The 14,251-nt window shown below is 40.8% G+C and overlaps 1 protein-coding gene across 5 annotated transcripts in view; it reads right to left on the reverse strand.

The window, feature by feature from the left end:
- Positions 1–14,251, reverse strand: part of RAPH1 (Ras association (RalGDS/AF-6) and pleckstrin homology domains 1) — a 72,689-nt gene that overhangs the window by 13,804 nt on the left and 44,634 nt on the right. For 2 of the 5 annotated variants that reach the window (XM_081903937.1, XM_081903941.1), the window contains exons 5-6: positions 11,846–11,926; positions 7,086–7,160 (exon numbers count right to left, since the gene is read on the reverse strand). The exons of 1 other annotated variant lie outside the window; for it this stretch is intronic. In XM_081903937.1, coding sequence (XP_081760063.1) covers positions 7,086–7,160; positions 11,846–11,926 — 156 coding nt within the window. The remainder of the gene's footprint in view (positions 1–7,085; positions 7,161–11,845; positions 11,927–14,251) is intronic. 2 more of the 5 variants (XM_081903938.1, XM_081903939.1) reach the window with 2 other exon arrangements.

The following is a 14,251-nucleotide window of genomic DNA, read 5'->3' on the forward strand; positions in this document are numbered from 1 at the left end:
ACCTCTCAAAATATGTACTAAAACACACCTGCTGCAAATGCAAAGCTTGCTGGGAGAAGGGACTTATTGGAAAGTTCAGTCCAATAGAGGGAGGCTCAAATTCTACACTGAGTGCCAGGAGGCACACAAAACTTGAAATGAGGTGGACCAGGCAGCAACTTTTTCTTAGCAAATAAGAATTATAGCCCACTGTGCGATTTGCAGCATATGTAGAAATGTACGCACACCTGACCTGCACAAGCAGACCAAACTGTGCTTTCGAAAAGGCAGCTACACATCTGCTAAATGATTTGAGGAACCCAGCTGACAGCTGGGAAAAGTTTCAAATGAGGAGCGCTCCAGCTGAAGGGTCAAGCCTTTATCTCCCAGTTCATTCAATGAGCAATGTTTTTTAAAAGCAGTTGCAATTAAAGAAAACCAAGCCTTCTATCTTGAGAAAATTTACTGAATCCTATTAATGAGTTGCTACAAGAAAAGTTAACACGGCATTTAGCAATCAGCAAGCCATGCCACCCACAGAAACTGCCTCCCAACTGGTTTACAGCACTGAGCACAACCCACAGGTCAGAGAACGGCAACCACCTTAAAAACAAATCGACAGTCGGTGGCAAATAAGAGGACTGGTGGGCTTTGCCGTTATTTGAGAAAGAGAAGAAACAGAAATTGGTGCGACCGCTCCTCTTTTGGGACCCACATGCTGGCATGACTTCTGACTTTTTGCCTAAAATAAGTCTCCACGTCAATTAAGATGGTGGGTAGGGTGAAAGCAGGTCACATGCTGAACCGCCTCTTAAATCTGGATAAATTCCAATTCTTCATTCTGCACCTCAGATGATCTTTGGGGGAAATTATACTGTCAATTTTTTGAAGACATAAATTTCTTTAAAATTGTTGTAGGGTTTTTAAACAAATTCTATTTTATTGTTTTTACAAGTTTTTTACTGTTTCAAATTATGCTTTATTTTATTTTAAACTGTATTCAATTAATACAATTAATTTACGCCCTGGGCTCCTTGTGGAGGAAGGGTAGGATACAGTTTTAATATAAATCTATAAACTTGCTTTGTGCTTACTAGGGCCAGTGAATTGTATTTCATGGTTTAGAAAGATGGAAAGTGTGTTGAAAGAAGGTACTGTAAAAGTAAAACCAAAGTGTAAGAATTATCACTAACAAGTGTGCAGGCCAAATAGCACACCCACTCCAGTCAGATCAAGTCCTCCACAATGCCTCAAGTTACTCTGTGGCTTGCATACCCTTCTGCCCCTTTTAGCTCTATGTTTTTCTATATATGAGTGTTCACCTAGCTTTTCAAGAAGCGAAGCTGTCCATGTCAGTAGAGTGCTGAAGATCTCTATTATTATTTATAATAATAATATTAAATTTTATTTATATCCCGTCCCGCCTTCCCCAGCCGAAGCCGGGCTCAGGGCGGCTAACAACAATAAAACAGTACAAAAGTACAGCATAAACAACACTCTAAAATCATTCATTATAAAATTAATTAATTCAAGCCACTGGCAGCCATTGGGCCAGAGCTCCGCGAAGATTGCCGAGGGAGGGAGTCAGGCTGTGCCCTGGCCAAAGGCCTGGTGGAACAGCTCTGTCTTGCAGGCCCTGCGAAAAGATGTCAAGTCCCGCAGGGCCCTGGTCTCTTGTGACAGAGTGTTCCAGCAGATCGGAGCCACAGCCGAAAAAGCCCTGGCTCTAGTTGAGGCCAGCCTAACTTCTCTGTGGCCTGGGACCTTCAAGATTTGAAGACCGTAAGTTTCTCTGTGGGGCATACCAGGAGAGGCGGTCCCGTAGGTGACCTTTAGGTGAACATTATTTAAAATGTTAAAGCACAGTAGTGGAAGAATTTTTAAAAAGTCAAAAACTTTAAGGTTCAAATGTACATTGCTCTGCCTTAACGAAGAACAATAACCCAGAAATCTTCAGAACTCTGCTGGCAGTTTTAGATCCCCCTTCACAGTGAACAGAAAACGGGAGAGCGTCATCTCATCATTTCAGAGTGGCTTCGAACTTGCATGACAGTTTGAAGTGCAGAGACCACAGAGCAATTCAAACACATTGGATTTTTTTTTTTAAAAAATGCATATACAGTGGTACCTCTGGTTGCGAACGGGATCCATTCTGGAGCCCCATTCACAACCTGAGCAGAACGCAACCTGCGTCTGCGGGTTGCAATTTGCCACGTCTGCGCATGCGCGAGCGGCAAAACCCAGAAGTAACCCCTTCCGTTACTTCCGGGTCGCCACGGGCACAACCTGAAAACGCTCAACCTAAAGCGTCTTTAACCCGAGGTATGACTGTATACATGGGACGCGGGTGGCGCTGTGGGTTAAACCACAGAGCCTAGGACTTGCCGATCAGAAGGTCAGCGGTTCGAATCCCTGCGACGGGGTGAACTCCAACCTAGCAGTTCGAAAGCACGCAGTGCAAGTAGGTAAATAGGTACCACTCCAATGGGAAGGTAAACAGTGTTTCCGTGTGCTGCTCTGGTTCGCCAGAAGCGGCTTAGTCATGCTGGCCACATGACCCGGAATCTGTACGCCGGCTCTCTCGGCCAATAAAGCGAGATGAGCGCCGAACCCGAGTCGGCCACGACTGGAACTAATGGTCAGGGGTCCCTTTACCTTTACCTTTAGAATGTATACATGAAAGCCAAAGAATGGGTTCCATGCACACCCCTACTAAAAAGCACCCAGTTTTGCAGTATTCTCCCCTAACTAAGCTAAGAAAAAAACTTCCAACTCCAGAATTGTGCTTGCAGTTTAGTAAACCAAAACTTACTAAAGATGCCAAAATATGTCAAAAGGTCTCTTTTATCCTTTGGCCAAGTTATTTCTTAGGCACTGAGATGCAAGAATGAACAATGTAAATATATGTCTAATTAGTACTTATGCAGGGATGCTTTCCAAGTTCTTTTATTAGCACGGCTTGTGCTAAAGAGTGCCAAAATCAAAGCAACTATGAAATCTGTTCCATGAATCTAAATGGAATTGAGCCTCATTTCTCATCTACCAAAACTGCTTGTGAAGCTTAGGGAAGGTTCACAACCAGCCTGTGATTGTAGGGCAAGGGTAGCCCACAGAGAGCCCCTTATGTGTTGCTGGATCCCAACTCTCATCAATCCAAGCCAGCATGGACAATAATCAGGGATGATGGGAGACACAGTCCAACATCTGGAGGGAACCTGGTTGACTAATCTGGTCCAGGGAACCAGCACTTAAAAATAAAAATAAAAACTTCTACTGGGCTAGCAGAAGCCCCTTGGTATAACTCTATGCCAGAGCTTTCCAAACTTTGCATGTCGGTGACACACTTTTTAAAGACATGCATCATTTCATGACACAGTAATTCAGTTTTACTAGCAAACTGGAGGTTAAACAAACCCCTTTCCACCCCTGGGAGGAGCACAGGGAGCATTCGCGTGACATACCTACACAGCGCAACTGACACATTAACATGTCGTGACACACAGTCTGGAAAGCTCTGCTTTACGCCATTCTTTGGATACTCCCCATTAACTATAAATGGCTGATAATTCAAAAGATCCGATATTCAATACAAAGCAATTGTAGAATTGACTGTTAACTTCTATTCTGCTGCTCCAAAGTTTCCTCTTAGATGATACCACACAGTATTTTCTCTTGAAACAGATCCAACTCTTTAGGGGTACATGGTTACAGGTAGCCAGTTATGACTTTATTATTTTACCAACTCAGAAAACACAGGACCTAAAACTCCATCACTAGAAGGTAACGTTTTTTAAAAAACATAGTTCAATTTACAACATTGTTAAAATAGATGCCATAAATAATTGCTTCTAGGCATATATTCAAAAGAGAAAATGCTTCTTAAACATAGGAGGGTTCCACAGCAAACTAGCAGCTTAGTGAATCAACATTTTCATTGAGCTTTCTTTTTTCTACTCCATAGGCATGCAAGAACAAGCATTGAAATGTTTTGTTAAAACACAGTTTTAAACTGTGCCACTACTTAAGTTGCATGGGCTAAAAAAAGAAAGATTTCTAAACCAGAGATTGTGAAGTAGCAGAAAATGACTTTTGTTCTGGACTGCTAGTTCAATTTGCTACAAAGCGACAGTGCGCTAATGATCTTTGCTAATTGTGGTAATGGTATTTAATTCCTCATTGCAGAGAAGAGTATTATCTTACTGATCCACTAACTATACAGCCAATTCTGGACATCTAAGCTAGCCTAGGATGTTGTACTAAATCTGTTGATATACCAGGGCAGGCACTGTATTTCCTGAGGGCAGTTTTCATTACTCCAGGAAAAACTATTTGTTCCACTATAAAGCATTAACACATCAGATTTTAAGACTATTTCGTCAATACTTATCATTCATCACCCTACGGTTTATTATATTCCAAACAAATTTGGCTTTAGTTACACATTGAAATTGCGATTGCAAACAGGAGCAAGTTCAGAGACTGAATTTGGAAGGGTGGGGCGAATAAGCAGTAACACATTGTCAAGAATGCTAATGTTATCTATAGCTTGTTTGCAAGCAAAAGCTAAATTTTAAGAATGCAATGTTGATGGAGAAGCCAGGAGCTCTGGTGAAGTGGATCAGCTTCTGAGCAGTCTAAAGAGTCGCCTTAAAACAGGCAGCGGCCATGATCAGGAGTATCTTTTAGCAACTCTACATTAGTTGAGTCCTGTTGGGAATGGATCATTCATGCTTTTGTGCCCTCTAGAATAGATTACCGTAACATGGTCTTATGTGGTGCTATACCTCTAAGGCTATTTGGGAGCTGTGGCTCTTGTAGAATGTCACAGCCAACCTCTTGCCTGTTGTGATAAGATGATAGCATATCTAACCAGAACTGATTAAACCACGCTGCTGGAACTGCCATCTAGCCAGCAAGATCAAATGGCAGGGACTTGTCTCCATCACAGAGAGTATATCAAACATAAGCAAAATTTATAGATTTGTGGTTTCCACTTCTTGGTTTTCTGTGCTAATTTGCAATGCTAATTTGCAACGAGTCGCAAGCTCACTTTGGCCTGGTTCCAGAAGCAGTGAGAAATCATGGTTTTCGCATTTGTAAATAAAGACACAGCAAGCCTTGGGCATTTGTCCTCTTCCTTTTGAGTGCCAGGAGAACATTGAAAACTTTCACTTCCTGTTTTTAAGCCAACTATAGTTTCTTGTCCAAATGCAGGGAACAGCAATTTGTTTAAACTACGGATAATGAGAATGGGGAAGAGATCTGAAAATGGGGAAGTTTCATCCCAACTGGTTCTTACGAATCACAGTTGGGATGCCACAGAGAACTGTCCTTATTTTTAAAATGGGAACAGAAGCTGCCAACTTCCTGCTCCTGTGAAAGACAAGTCAAGAGAAGAGTGTGTTAGGCTATGGCTTGTTCACGTGGCAGGAAATTACGGTTTCCCATGACATCTGATCTAGGTCTTTCAATTTGAAAGCATCAAAGAAGCAGCACAGCTATTGAGGTTCTCTTTTTCCCCAGTTGCTTCAAATTATTTTGAGTATGTCACTTTGCAAATTCATTCCTAGATCTCTCTACAATTTAGTTTTTCTATCTTTCTAGCAAGTATCAACAAAGCTTTATGTAATCACCAACAGCAATCGCTCACATCCTATCAAAAACTCTAGAACAGCTTTCCCAAGCCATAGGTTCCTTTATGTTGTTGGATTACAAACCCCACTATCCTCAGCTGGCATGGCCAATGGTCAAGGGTGAGTTGGGTTGCAACTAGACAACATCTGTAGACTCAAGCTCGGCAAAGGCTGCTCTAGAAGAATTAAAATAAAATGTTTTTCAGCTAATCAATCATGATTTTATTTATAGCTTTTCTACTTAATTGATTTTAATCAGGCTTCCATAAGCAGCCTTCACCTGCTGATAAACAGGAATCAGGAGCAGCTCAGGAATTATGGTTTTCTACTGTAATAATAATTTACAAAAGAAATGAAAAATGGGGAAATGGGTTAGAAGCATGACAGTGCCTTATTTGCATTTTCTTAAACCAATTGTTAGGAACCTACGGTAGTTGAAGGTTATGTGCCATACAAGTTTCAACATACAAGTTTTGTATGGAATCTGGATAACATCTGATTTTATTATTATTTACTAAATTGATATACCATCCTTCATCCAAGGATCACAGAATCACAGAACTGTAGAGTTGGAAGGCACAACCATGGTCATCTAGCTCAACCAGTCTTTTGCTTGAACCCACAACCCAGAGATTTAGAGTTTCATGCTCTACTGATTGAGTTATCCACAGGGAGGTTTACAGTATATTTATGGCTTTAATTAAGAAACAATTTTCTGTTGCAATTGTCAATTCGGTTTTCAGAAGAAGAATGAAGAGCTAATGATAGAAAACATTTTAGGGGGTGGAGCCTGGGTTCACTTCCTATCTTGTGGCTCTCAGTCATGTTCCCTGCCTTTTAAACTTTAATTTGCCACACCGCCAAAAAAAAAATTTTTTTTTTTTGAAAGATTGAAAAACTGGGTTTGCACATAACTGGAGCAAACAGTTTATACTGAAATGTACTAATTTCAGTAATTTTATTCTGTGGATGGAAATAGTGCAGGTTGTAAATTTCGGGAGTGGAGGGAACCCATCGAATATGACGAGGTCAGCTACTAGAAAGGCTCTTTCCAAGGTTATTATGGAGAGAGAGAAATCAAAAGTAAACAGGTTCTTTATTGTAGCACAACATGAATTTGATATTTTGGATGTTTTCTTAAATTTTCATTTTCAACTGATTTTTGGCAACATGGACAATGAGCATCTTAACATGCCCTACTGCTCCGATGGCATCCTTTGAAATATCTTAGTTTGTAATAGACTGATTTTAGGAAAGGACATCTGCATAATTCCAGGCTTCCGCATCCAAAGGTATTTTAAAACGAAGTGCCTCTGCTCCAACCAGAGGAAAAGTCATTCTCTCAACCACCACAAGCTACTGGAAGCAAAGTCCAAATTCACACACACAAACATCAACCAGGAATGCCATTCTATGAATGCCATTCTATCTACCAGGAAATGGTCACATGCAGGTGGGAAATAGTAGTATCACCTTGGTCAGCAAATGAGAAGGCTTTCCTGCAATGTTTCTCAGAAGAAGGGAGGTTTCCCTGTCCAAATAGGAATGCTTGTGCAGAAAAGAAAAGAAAGAAAGAAATTAAGTCAAAAAGAAAGTCAGTACAGTAATTTTATAGTGTATGATTAGCAGCAGACAGGTGCAACTTTTCCTCTTTACATCAGAAGCACTTCAATAATAGTTCCAGGTGTATTTTAAGCTGCAAATAGGCAAGTGAGTGATCAGGATATATACTTTTTGCATGTTTGCAAAACTCCTTTTTTAAAATCCGTGGCCAATTCTCATTTTGTGTGCCCTACTTGTTAGCAATTCTACAAAAGTATTACAGAATTAACTATTATGCAAGTAGACTGCTTCTTGATATCAGTGCATCCTGTTTGACCAATTAAGAATATTAATACAGGTTGAAAACTTCCTCTCGCATTCAAAGCTGCTTAATAATAATATAAAAGCGACACATTTTCACACATTTGCCAGGTGCTTCTCAACACACCAAACTTCTCAACTGACTGGCGCATTACAACAAAGCAAGCCATGAAAACACTTTGGTCGTTCGAAGGTTTATTAAAGAAAGAACAGGTCAGTAGCAATGACTTTTGTGGTAATGGACTACAGGCGCCACCCAGTTTTGACTGTTTTCACCTTTATTATGCCACACTATTATGGAAACCTCTTCCAAGTCCTTGGGTTGTCCCTGCTCTATGGCAGGATTCACCTAGAACCAATTGTGAGATGTTCCTCTTCTGTAAAAAGTGACTGAATGCAATAGATACACAGAGTTCATCCTCACAATCCTTTGATCCCATCATGGCTGCAGTTTTTTGTCAGTCCAGTTAAACCACAGATTTATTTAGTAGCTGTAGCTGCTGGGCACACACTGAGCTAAGCCTAGATGAGGTTTGAGCACACAAAATAAATCGGTTTCATAAACCTAGTCAAACTATTTTGATTCATAGAACAGAGCAAAGGCTAAAGTCTATTTTATTTAAAATTCTAACTCACTCTCCTAGTGACCATGCACCATTCAAGGTGTCTTACAACTGTTTACAACCATAGTATTCACTGCAGGACTTTGAGGATGATTTTTCAATCATGTGCAGTCTCTGATTTTGCTATTGTTAATCATATCACCACCTCTGGCTTCATTTGGTTTCTTAACTATGCTAAGATGTTTTGGATAGAGTGAGTTGTGGTGTTCTGTGCTCTTCTAGAAACCTGAGACTCTGCTACATTAGGAAAGAAACAACGATTTGAATGCGCTGTAAACATGCAACACCAGATGGTGCCAGAGGGAAGGAAATTTTTATATGTGCTTCTCCGTAGGTTTTTTGTTTATTTGTTATAACGATCTAATTTCTGACTTATTTATAGTGTGTCCCCCCTCCCCCCGTGTAGATCCACCCGTGGAATGGCTAGAACAAGACAGTCCCTTCGTCACCAAGAAAAGGGTGAGGGTATCTGGAGAACTCCTTGGGAGAAAGGTGATGGCAAACCTAGACAGCATCTTAAAAAGCAGAGACATCACCTTGCCAACAAAGGTCCATATAGTTAAAGCCATGGTTTTCCCAGTAGTGATGTATGGAAGTGAGAGCTGGACCATCAAGAAGGCTGATCGCCAAAGAATGGATGCTTTTGAATTATGGTGCTGGAGGAGACTCTTGAGAGTCCTATGGACTGCAAGAAGATCAAACGTATCCATTCTTAAGGAAATCAGCCCTGAGTGCTCACTGGAAGGACAGATTGTGAAGCTGAGGCTCCAAGACTTTGGCCACCTCATGAGAAGAGAAGACTCCCTGGAAAGACCCTGATGTTGGGAAAGATGGAGGGCACATGGAGAAGGGGACAACAGAGGACGAGATGGTTGGACAGTGTTCTCGAAGCTACAAACATGAGTCTGACCAAACTGCGGGAGGCAGTGGAAGACAGGAGTGCCTGGCGTGCTCTGGTCCATGGGGTCACGAAGAGTCGGACACGACTAAACGACTAAACAACAACATCTGGAGAACTGGCAGGCACCTGCACAGACCACTGCAATTAGCACTAGGTTTCTGGGCCCCATTCAGCTACAGCATTGCAAGAGGGGAGGAAGGACAGAGAAATGAGGAGAAAAACAACTTAAGAGTGGCAATAGTTGTTTTTACAAGCCACACTAAACCATAGCTTAGTGCAATGTGCATGGCAAATGAGTTTTGAATGTTTAGCCTGCATACATAGATGGGAGGCGTTCAGAAGGATTCACTTCTAGTTAAAATCACAGCTTGCAGTATTATTTCTACCAATAACTGTGGTCAGCTATGTTAGCTTAAGCAAGCCAGAAATCATTGAAGCCAGCTTGTTTTGCGCTATGTATAGCTCATATTAAACTGGGTTGTGGCTTGGTGTCAAGTGCTGAAATTAAATATTCTCATTAGAAATTGCTACCCCGAAGGGCAAATTATTTTAGACAAATGCTATAGTATTGGTTGCTTGGTTTAAAGTTGCTTCAGGTTACTTTGGGCTAGATAAAGCAACGAACGGATTGATTTGATTGATTAAATAAATAAATAAAAAGTGTGGACTGCCAATGTCCTATCAGAAGCAGCATCCTGTTACAATAGATATTATCCATTTACAAAGCACACAGAAATGCCAGCCAACCACCATGCAGCATTTTTTACTATGGATACCCCGGCCAATGAATCCCTGCTTCACATGGATTCTCCTTTTGTTGATGTTACCGAATGATATTCTAATACACAGAAAAATAATCACCTATGAGACAAGAGTCTTCTTGCATAATCTTTTTTGGGGGGACCTGGAACCCCATTCAAAAAGGAATTCATACATGGACAACTGGAAATCTATGAAGCAAGGTTTTATGTAAGGTTTTAATACTGTACAAGAAAACAAAATATACCTTAAAAGGTAAGGCTTCCTACTAGAACAACAGAGATGTTAAAATTAAGTTTAAAACTCTCAAAGCCTATTGAACTTAGCAAATTCAGTCGAAGGGTTCAAATGATATTTTAAGTATGTGTAGCTGGTGCATTATGTTGCTGAACACAGGTACAGAATTCAGATTAAAAACACAGAGCCTCTTATACTTAACATTAAGAGGTAGCCTTTCTATAAAATTGCAAATACCTACTCACAAGACAGAACAGCTTCTTATAGCTTAAGGCAAGTTTCTAGTTTTCACAGTTACAAGTGTAATTCAGAAATTTCCAAATCCAGTTTGAAATTATTTATTACATTTTCGAATCGCCCCTCAACCCATATATTCTCAAAGTGGTATACAACGTTGCTATAGCAGTTAGCAACCTGCTTTCCCATCCCAACCATAAGTGGGCATGCAAAAGATTATGCTACCATGAGATTCTCTTATCGTATCTCTGATGATACTGAAACAGAACATGCTTTTCTTTTCTATGAAGAAGTTCCTTCTACATGCATCTGTAAAACGACCGTATAACCATCAAAGTATTGTATAATAGTCAACAGCAAGAGTGATGATCCAAAAAGCACTGGTCTAGCTGAGAATAAGGTTTTCCAAAACATATATCTCTTTCTATCTTAGTATGCAACTAGAGTGTGTGTGTGTGTGTGTGTGTGTGTGTGTGGGCATTCTAGTCATTTATAGAGGCAGTAAATTTAGATAATAAATTTTATTCCTATTCTAGGCAGCAGGTGGCAATGTTGTGCAACTGATAATTAATGAAGACACAATTCTTTTTATTTAGTCCTGCATTACAAAACATTCGCGCAGAGCAGATAGGGATATAACTCAGAGCTTTAAAGGTGTGTTTTTTTTGTAAGTTCAAGCTATTATTAGGCTAAGATATTATTGTCCAAATTTGTCCCATGTATTTGATTCTAAGACAAAGATATTGTACTAAGTTTCTATAGATTTTTTAACCAGAACACTACAGTAGTTCTGATTCACACCATCAGTGTGGTTGATTTAACTGAGATTAGAAGTCCTAGTATTACTGTACCCTAAAACCTTATGGGGGTTTATAGATTTTCTCAAGCACTGCTTACACCAATATGAACTTTCTCATCTAGACCAGGCTTCCTCAACCTCGGCCCTCCAGATGTTTTGAGACTACAATTCCCATCATCCCTGACCACTAGTCCTGCTAGCTAGGGATCATGGGAGTTTTAGGCCAAAAAACATCTGGAGGGCTGAGTTTGAGGAAGCCTGATCTAGACCCCTTCTCAAAGTGTCCCATCTACTGATGTCGGGCACCAGGAGACCCAAGCCATTTTCAGGAGCAGCACCTCGGGTGTGGATGCTCTCTCTAAACCTGTGTGCTCAGTACCTAACTCTTTGAAGTTTTAGGGGCCAGTTTTCATTTGTCCAGGCCTTTTAGTTCAGTTCCTTGTTTCACTGCTGCCTCTGTAGTTTTAATGTTTTACCTGCTGCTGTCTAGGATTTACATTTATTTTTAATGTTGCCTGCTGGTTTCATGCTGTTTGTAACTTTATTTTGCTGCTTTATTTTGAATGTTTTAATGTTTATTCCTTTTCGTTTTCAAGTTTAATTTTGATGAGGCAGGGCATACATTTATCAAATATATAAAAAGAATCAGCATGATGCAATTCTGAAAATGGATGTAGAATGTTGCAAATTCCACACTGCTGCTTTGTAAATGCAACTTGTAATGGAATCAGCACTGAAAATTTTCTCATACGTTGTACACTGAGGAAACTAACACACACAGACACACAGGTAAGGACCCCAACTAAGAACTTACAGGAGCCAATTCAGCCTCTTCTTCAGAAAAGTCAATGCGTCGTCTGGCTTGCTTGCTGGAATGTTCCACAGAAACAATATGCTGTGAAAATGTCAGAGGAAGAGGATGGGGAAGGGCAAAGGAGAAAGGGGTGGTGGAAGGAACTATTTATTACCATGCAGGACAGGGGCAAGGAGCAGCAATATGAATTAAAATATACTGAACACTGAGCACCTTTGCGGACCCTGTGAGATTAGCCATTTCCGAGAAAATAAGCATGTATTTTCTCCTGTTTTACTAATAAACAAGTTTGTAGTTACATTCTAGATGGAGACAGATTACGCACCAGACCACAAGACGCACCTAGTTTTTGGAGGAGGAAAACAAGAAAATAAATATTCTGAATCTCAGAAGCCAGAACAGCAAGAGGGATCGCTGCGCAGTGAAAGCAGCAATCCCTCTTGCTGTTCTGGCTTCTGTGATAGCTGCGCAGTCTGCATTCGCTCCATAAGACGCACACACATTTCCTCTTACTTTTTAGGAGGGAAAAAGTGAGTCTTATAGAGCAAAAAATACGGTAGTTGGCAGACCAACTTTGTGTTATAAAGATGTTCGCAAATGTGACATGAAGACTAGAAACAGAAACCCTGCCTTGTAGGAATTCCTTGCAGATTAACACACTGCCTGGAAACTGTTAGGTCGTGTATCCACAGCAGTGAGCAGAGAAGAAATTACTGCTGGGAGGACCACAGAGAGAAGAAATGCCATGGTGCACCTGTCCCAGCGAAATCAGATGCCCTCATCTGACCCAGCTGCAATAAAACACGCCTCTCCCATATTGGTCTGTAAAACAGCCACAGCAGGCACTGTAACTCTCCAATGGAGAACGCTTCCATTGTCTCAAGACAGACTGATACCAACAGGAGAGTAGTCAAATTGTGGAGAAAGCTATTATCTCATTGGTGTAAGCTAGTGCTGTCTTTTACAACACCTTTCAAGTTTTGAGATAAAATGTTGGCAATCCTACAGACCAAATGGGAGTAAGTCCCTTCACAGCCAGTGAGACCTATTTCTGAGTAAATGTGTATATAGCATTGGATTGGACATGGGAATTTCAATTAAAATATTTAGGTCTGAGTGTAAAGAACATAGGGTTCTAATGCTGTGTTGAAGAATTTGTTTGGTATTAGGCTACACCAGAAATGCATCATCAAAAATCAGAATGTATCACTTAATTTGCAAATATTTTAAACTACAGCTTCTCTATGTTTTTACTGTATTACACTACTTCTGCAGCAGATTCTAAATTGTTTATAGCCATGTTAGCTTTTAGATGCATTTGTCAGTTCCATTATTTGTAAGCTTGCTAGCTTTGTAAAAAAAGCAAATGCAAACAATTAATAGCTTACCCCAAATGCACAAACATTAGTTTTGTAACTCCTTTCTGAGTAAGACCTGCCTAAATACAGTGGTGCCCCGCAAGACGAACGCCTCGCAAGACGAAAAACCCGCTAGACGAAAGGGTTTTCCGTTTTGGAGGTGCTTCGTAAAACGAATTCCCCTATGGGGTTGCTTCGCAAGACGAAAAAAATCTTGCATCCCCCTGCGGGTTTTTTTCGCTTTTTTCTTCCTTTTTTTAAGCCGCTAAGCCGCTTATCAGCTGTTCCGCTGATAAGCCGCTTAACAGCTGATCGCTGGAAGCCGCTTGACACCTGTAGCGCTAATCCGCTAAGCTGTCAATGGGCTTGCTTCGCAAGACGAAAAAACCGCTATACGAAGAGCCTCACGGAACGGATTAATTTCGTCTTGCGAGGCACCACTGTAAAAATAAGTTATCTGACACCAGAAAATCACCTTCTGGTGACTTTCTGATGATGGATAAAACTCTTTTTATTTAGACAGGTTTTCCACCTGCTGCTGCAGGTGACTTTTTTTAGCTGGAGTGGTCCACTTTTTACCAGCTTGTTTCAAATACCGCTTTTCTTTTAAAGGTTTGTTTTATATTGTTTTTATCTGATTTGGGTGCCATTATATATATATATATATATATATATATATATATATATATATATATGGGACACGGGTGGCGCTGTGGGTTAAACCACAGAGCCTAGGACTTGCCAATCAGAAGGTTGGCGGTTCGAATCCCCGCGATGGGGTGAGCTCCTGTTGCTCGGTCCCTGCTCCTGCCAACCTAGCAGTTCGAAAGCACGTCAAAGTGCAAGCAGATTAATAGGTACCGCTCCAGTGGGAAGCTAAACGGCATTTCCGTGTGCTGCTCTGGTTCGCCAGAAGCGGCTTAGTCATGCTGGCCACATGACCTGGAAGCTGTACGCCGGCTCCCTTGGCCAATAAAACGAGATGAGTGCCACAACCCCAGAGTTGGCCACAACTGGACCTAATGGTTAGGGGTCCCTTTACCTTTAT

The sequence above is a fragment of the Podarcis melisellensis genome (assembly GCF_964234715.1).
Source record: "Podarcis melisellensis genome assembly, chromosome: 1".
Taxonomy (NCBI): domain Eukaryota; kingdom Metazoa; phylum Chordata; class Lepidosauria; order Squamata; family Lacertidae; genus Podarcis; species Podarcis melisellensis.